This window comes from Quercus suber, unplaced genomic scaffold (assembly GCF_002906115.3).
Source record: "Quercus suber isolate HL8 unplaced genomic scaffold, Cork oak 2.0 scaffold_309, whole genome shotgun sequence".
NCBI classification, from domain to species: Eukaryota; Viridiplantae; Streptophyta; class Magnoliopsida; order Fagales; family Fagaceae; genus Quercus; species Quercus suber.
In genome coordinates this window covers 351,473-359,027 of record NW_027069765.1, presented here as the reverse complement: position 1 = coordinate 359,027, position 7,555 = coordinate 351,473, and the positions used below count along the sequence as shown (strand labels likewise).

Sequence of the window (7,555 nt, the reverse complement as noted above, 5' to 3'; positions counted from 1 at the left end):
AACCCGCCTTCATATCTACAACATCTTGTAGAGAGATGGTGAGAACTTTATTATTATTATTATTATTATTGTGCTGAAAATATGGTTAAACATTACAATTTGCAAATAAGAGCAGCAATAATGGACCACCTATGACCTGAAACTTACAACTGGTCCCACTACAAAACAAAAAAAAATATATATATATATATATTATCTGGTTTTTAACAATGTTTTTGGCCCACTCTTGGATCTCCTTAGTCCTTACCATGTTTTTGTATTTTAAAAAAAAAAAAAAAAAAAAAAAACTTGGCAATTAAGAAAGAAAAGAGGATAACAAGAAAACGTCAGCCATAGACAAAAGGGTTACTGAAAGAGAAACACAACAAGAACAAAAGCAACTGCTACATTAATTGAATTTACAGTTAATTAAGGATATGATCCACCTTCTTACCATTCCACGTCACAATCCACAACAATACATCCCCACAAACCTAACTTTCCCCCTTCACAAATTCACACTAACACAATATCACAAAGCAAAAGCGTAGGGTCCCTTCGGTTTTTCCACACGCTTATGCATTACATTACATTACAGCCTTAAAAGAAATAAACAAAGAAAGAAAGATTCAACTTTCAACCATCACATAGAAATGGCCTTAGATGCAATTACATATCACACCTGACCATTACTAAAAACATGTTCCTTGCCTTAATCTTTTTCTTCAGACAAGTAGTAATATTCATGCTGCCACTCGACGAGGAGTCAAACAACAAAGTGAAGATTTAATCCCAGACGACACAATTACTTGGCTCTTAGTAGAAACAGCCTTGGAAGATGGTGAAGAAGTAGAAGAAAACCCATACTCAGAACCAAAAAGTTGTACATCTGAGGTCTGGAATCGACCTGAATCACCAGGGAGTCTCATATAGGAAGCTGAGGGTGACTCATTGAACCATGACCCAAGTGGTAAATGGGCTTGATTTCCATTCTTGTGTTGCATTATGGCCCTATATACAAATGGGATAAGACCTTCCATTTTTGGTTTTTGGTTTTGTGAGCGAGTGAGAATTTGAGAAATATAGAGAGAGAGAGAGAGAGAGAGAGAGAGAGAGAGATTTTGTGATTATGGTTAGTTACAAGTGAATTGAAGAAGAAGGGGTTGTAAGGATTGGTTTAAAAAAGGATGAGAGGGGTTGATGACGTGGAGCAGTGGATTGAGTCCAGCTCTTCACGCTAAGCCCATAGAGACTTTAACGCAAAACCGCACGAAGACCTTGATTTCGAAAGCTATACACAATGAAAGCTCCGTCCAAACTACAACCCCAGCTAGTAGTCTTTACGTCTTACCAAATCTCACTCTAATCTCTTTGTTTATTTCATTATTTTTTATATTGTTATTAGGTTTGGTTCTAGGGTCTTTTTTAACTTTTTAAACAAGATTGGTCGACTTTGATTTATTTTATTTGTTTATTTAATTTCTCATTCCTAAACTAATGACCATTCAATAACTTGTTAGTTTCATTCATATCGTCACATTTTTTATATGTTTTTTGTTTTAGTTATGAAATGAATTATTAATGTAACATTAACACGAGTTATACAAAAATCTAATCATGCTTGGCCAATTGTCTACGCAAATGATAGCATGACTGTGATCAGATGTGAAAGATTCATCAAGTTGGTAATTTAAATTATTTAATTTCCCCCAACAAACACTATGGAACATAGTGGTGTAATCTCTACTTGGCTATTAGTATTTATTTGTTAAATAATCTCTTGGCTACTAATATTTACAAACCGTTGATGTGGTCAGCTTTTTATTGATTTTCACTACCAATAATATCACTTTTTTATTTACTAATAACCACTTACCGCATCAGTCATTTGTAAATAATTTTGTAAAAAAATTTGTATATCTAGCATTATTCTATTAACAATTGTCCACCCGTTAATTTTCCTAAAATACTTTATATTTTAATTTACTAATTATAGGTTGTCTAACTTTTATGACCATAAGGAAAACCAGCCATATGTATTTGAAATTTGAAGGTGGAAATGGTACTTCAGATCTACAGGACTTTTGATTCGGATAAACCCCCGAATTTGTCTGGAATTGACCAATGATCAAATGATCGATAAGACACTTAGCAGCTTCCTCTTTTATTTAATTTTTTTTTTAAATGACTAATTCTTATCTTTGTTGTTGATTTTTACAAATCGATAAAAAGAAATTGACTACGAAAAATTCCACTGATTAGGAATGAAACCGCCCCTATAAAAAAAGATAGTATGCAAACCAAGCAAAGAAAGAAATGTTTAAATTGAAATTCTCTGTCATAATAGTCAACGATATTCATCAAATCAACGTGCCAAACTTTAATTAGTCTACCACATAGCTAATATATATTATATATACGACTAGTCTCAAGGCTCAACCGCGTGCCCAATTTTTGTACTCCTAAACCGTTAATACTGGCTGCTAAGATTTACTGTATAATTTTATTTTATCTAATTAAAAAATGGACAAGAAAAAAAAATTTTAAAAATTTTTTTTTTTTAAAAAAAAGGCCGTTGACAATGCAAAATTGCAAATGGGGTTTGCTTGCTTCGTCACAAATACCGACTCCATTGTCTCAATCCTAGATGAAGTCATTGTTTGCATCATCGTATCATCATACGGCTAAAAATTGATCTTCTTGTACTTTTCATTCTCCACTAGAAATTTTAGCTTCAAAGCTGAAATCAAAGGCTCTCCCAAGCAAAAGGAAACTGCGTGCGTGCGCTAGTTAAGTTTATGTGGGGGGTGTTAGGTAAAGAGAGCTTAAGAGAGAGATCATCAAGCTAGTGTCACATGTACACTTTCAAGGGTCTAACTTCGAATTATTTTTCCTTTTGATTTAGAGGCAAACCAAACAATTTAAAAGACATCAGCATGAATAAAAAAACCATTTCGGGCACTATCACGGCTAAGGTGTAATATCCCCATTCATCCAAAAAAGAAAGATGTTAATGCCTAGCCCTCTCAATCTTTGTGGTGGGGGCCAAATTAAATTAATTAATGTTATTCTGTTTGCATCTTCCTTTCGGCAATAGTATTAATTTAACTCAACATTATCCTATAAACTAGTGTGCAAAATCCAATCCAGCCTGTCCAATTTCATTTTCAAGAGTTTTAACACCTATAGTGCATAGTCTTCTATGAACCAAAATTTGGCTACATTTTTGCCTCGTATCTTTTTATTAGACAAAAATTTTGACAATTCTACTATTAAATTATATTTTCTTTTTATATCTTTCATATTTATAAAATTTTCAGAAGATCAAAGATCAATAGTTATATCATCAATAAAATGTATAAATTTTCACGTTTTTTCAGTTTAGAATTATACATAAAAAATAAGTTTATAAATCGAATGGTAAATAATATTTGATAGCACAAAATTTGATATATGTGTTAAGAACATAAAAATCATGTAATCTAATTATTATATTTTTAAAATATGCAGTTAAGTTATTTAGTTTTTAGTGAAAGTTGTAACCATAGCCAAACTTTGTCCTTCTTGGATAGAAGAAATAATAAGTGTGTATTTGGTATAGTTTATTTTATTGGTTTATTTTACTTAAAAAATAACTTAGATAATAATATGGTTTTATCTTATTTTATACATTTGCCTAAAAAAGTAAACTAGTTGATAAAATATACCAAACAGAAGCTAAGTAAAATGTTAGATAAATTGGATTTTGGACATATTGTGTAACAAGTATAAATTGTGTTTACCACCGCACATCTTTGGTTGGTGTAATAGTCATTCCATAAGTATAAGTGTTTGTGAGATGTAAAGAGAAAAGACCAAGGTTCAAGTCTTTAGAATGAAGTTTCATAAACATATACACTTAGATTAAGTTAGAATATGATTCTATCTTGTATCAACCAAAAAAATATATAAATTGTGTTCAGGCCTTCAAGGCAGAAGTGTCCAAATCTGCCTGCCTCTTTCAGATGTATATAGTTTTAGTGGTTTAGTACTATTAAACAAAACATAAACCTTATCAAATCAGATGCTATACCCAAAAAAAAAAAAAAAACAAATGCACCTTATAACATAGAATGGTCATTTTAGGACTCAAATTACGAATATATCTAGCACTCTATTGGTGCTGGAACTTCAAACCAGATTTGCAAACGGTGTGGCGTGTGTATTAATTTCTTTCAAATTTTGGTTGTTTTAAATATGAAAAATCTTTCAAATGGCTGTGACATTGTGGAAAAAAAAAAAAAAGGGTAACTTTCTGGAAATGGAAAAGCCTTACCAAAAACTCAGTGTGCTTTATTATTATTATTATTATTATTTATGCATCAGAATAAGACTTCGCATGCCGACAAATTTCTATGAAAAGAATGACTAGTACCGAAGTCATTTTTTATTTTACGGAACGGAACTTCTCTTAAAAGGGTTTTGTCTTGTTATATTAATTTTGTTGTTTCTTGCTATTCTTCTCTTTCAAGTAAGAAACTATAAGTATCATTCTTGACCAAATGACTAGCGTGGCCATGGACGGAGCCATTCATGGACTAGGAGGGACAATGGCCCCCCCCTAATTTAAAATATATATATATATATATATAACTATATAATTATATATTTATGTACTAATTTTAACAACTTTGTTCAATAAAATTACATTTGTCCCACTTACTGATCATTATAAGAGAAATGTTACAACTGCAAATTTTTTTACAATATTTTTACAAACTATTGAGATAGCAAATTCTTACTGATTTGTATCTAAGTCCACCACTTACATCACTTTTTTTACTAACTAATAACCACTAATCAAAACAACAATTTGTAAAAAAGTTTGTAGATCTAGTATTTTCCTCCTTTTAAAGGCCATAAATTTTTTTTATAAATCTAAAATCTAATATATATATATATATATAAATACAAGCCCAAAATATTAGCCCAATAACAAAAATTACCAATAGGCAATAGCAAAGCTTAAAAAAATAAAAACTCAGTGTGCTTTATTATTATTATTATTATTATTTATGCATCAGAATAAGACTTCGCATGCCGACAAATTTCTATGAAAAGAATGACTAGTACCGAAGTCATTTTTTATTTTACGGAACGGAACTTCTCTTAAAAGGGTTTTGTCTTGTTATATTAATTTTGTTGTTTCTTGCTATTCTTCTCTTTCAAGTAAGAAACTATAAGTATCATTCTTGACCAAATGACTAGCGTGGCCATGGACGGAGCCATTCATGGACTAGGAGGGACAATGGCCCCCCCCTAATTTAAAATATATATATATATATATATAACTATATAATTATATATTTATGTACTAATTTTAACAACTTTGTTCAATAAAATTACATTTGTCCCACTTACTGATCATTATAAGAGAAATGTTACAACTGCAAATTTTTTTACAATATTTTTACAAACTATTGAGATAGCAAATTCTTACTGATTTGTATCTAAGTCCACCACTTACATCACTTTTTTTACTAACTAATAACCACTAATCAAAACAACAATTTGTAAAAAAGTTTGTAGATCTAGTATTTTCCTCCTTTTAAAGGCCATAAATTTTTTTTATAAATCTAAAATCTAATATATATATATATATATAAATACAAGCCCAAAATATTAGCCCAATAACAAAAATTACCAATAGGCAATAGCAAAGCTTAAAAAAAATTTGAGACTAATCAACCAATTTTACAAAAAACAAACAACTTAACCCTTTAAAAAACTTTAAACAAAATAATTTTGTCCTTATTAACAAAAGACACGCTTTACACACAATAAAAATAATAATAATAATAAAAGAAAACCTTTGCTAGCTAAACAGTAGAGCTGAAAGTTGAAGCCACCACATACAGCTAATAATAAAATCCCCCCTAACTTCAAGTCCTGCCTTCACCCCTGAGTGTGTCAATGAAGGTGTAGAGTATAAGGCCATTTTGTGCATTTTTTTTTTTTTTTAAATTGAGCTTATAATGATTGATGGTATCTCCCATAATGATTGATGACCTCGCTTAGGCCGCCCATTCTGAAAGGAGCAGAATATAATGAAATTAAATTCATAAATATTAATATATTTAGAATCAAAGTAAAACTAAATTAAAAATGCAATGATAACTTTTGTCTTTTGCCATGTAATATTAGGAAACAGTAATTGATAATTATTAATTTCTTATTGACCCACTTGTACCTGTCCAGAGACAATCAAGATGGAAACGACTCAAACGAGTGATAACGATCCCAAGTTGAGTTTGGATTGGTTAATTGTTTCAATTCGATTTCAGACAGGTACAAGTACAACTTTTCTATATTGGAGTTATTATCATTGTTGTTATTTTATGCGTGTCTCATTGATTCACTGTTACGGTGTTACCTGCTTGCTGGTCGTACATTTCGGTTGGATGATAACACTTCACATGCAGTTCAGTATGTATCTATCCAATTAGTAAACAAATCAATAAACTACAAATTTAACAGGTTAGTACAAATGTGACTCTCTGTTTATATATATATATATATAAATATATATTTTTTTTTTTTGGTTCAAAGGAGATAACATTAAACTTAAAACCCACAGTATTAGCACTGCCATGGCAATGCCTTAAATATACATAATTAGAAGCATCCTGATCAAGAAAGGATAAATCGCACCAAGAGGCGTGGCCTACGGTAAGGATCCCATGCGCATGCGCAATGATCCCTTGTTCGAACCCTGGCGGGTACTAGGGATGGGAGGTAAGAGCACTCATGCATTGCACTGCGAGCTCTTTTAAGGTGCTAGGATGAGGTTTGTGGTACCTCAATCACAATAGTTATAGTTCAATCTTACATTCCCTAGTAGGGGATTCCCTATGGTCACGCCTAAGGGAGTGAGTCACACATGGTCGCCCCCATCCCCCCCCCCCTTTCTCTCATCCAAAAAAAAGGATAAAACAAAACTAGGAGGGCTATCAAAGACAACAAAATCATCCTCCATCTTCGCTCCACAACCAGCTAGCGCATTAGCCACGCTATTTATTCTTTAGCAAGACTCATCTCTTAACATGATTTTCTAATCCATCAATATATCATATTATATAACTATATAATAAAAGTTGGGCTTAAAAACCATAGTTGTGCCAAGTAACTTCACTAAATTACAATAATATTTTGAATAAAGACAATTTTTAGATAAAAACAACAACTTTTTTTTTTTATCAATTTATTTAAATAAAATAACAATAAGTATTTTAACAAAACATGCAGCATGCATGTAAATTTCAATTGATAGAAACAATACTTATTTGTTCTTATCAATTTCTTTAGATAAAGTAATAATAAATATTTAAAAAAAACATGCAACATGCATCTAAGTTTTAGTTGATAGACACAACAAATTATTTGTTCTTATCAATTTCTTTAGATAAAGTAACAATAAATATTTAACAAAACATGTAACATTCATTTTAGATAAAAAAACAATAAATGTTTAACAAAACATGCAACATGCATCCAAATTTAAGTTGATAGACACAAAAACTTTTGTTCTTATCAATTT

At 30.8% G+C, this 7,555-nt stretch overlaps 1 protein-coding gene across 1 annotated transcript; it reads right to left on the bottom strand.

Annotated features, from left to right (window-relative positions):
* Positions 1-367: 367 nt before the first annotated feature.
* Positions 368-1,141, bottom strand: LOC112024113 (uncharacterized). The gene has a single exon (XM_024056755.2). It carries the CDS (start codon positions 1,017-1,019, stop codon positions 723-725), a length of 297 nt encoding a protein of 98 aa, XP_023912523.2. The 5' UTR covers positions 1,020-1,141; the 3' UTR covers positions 368-722.
* Between the last annotated feature and the right edge of the window lie 6,414 nt (positions 1,142-7,555).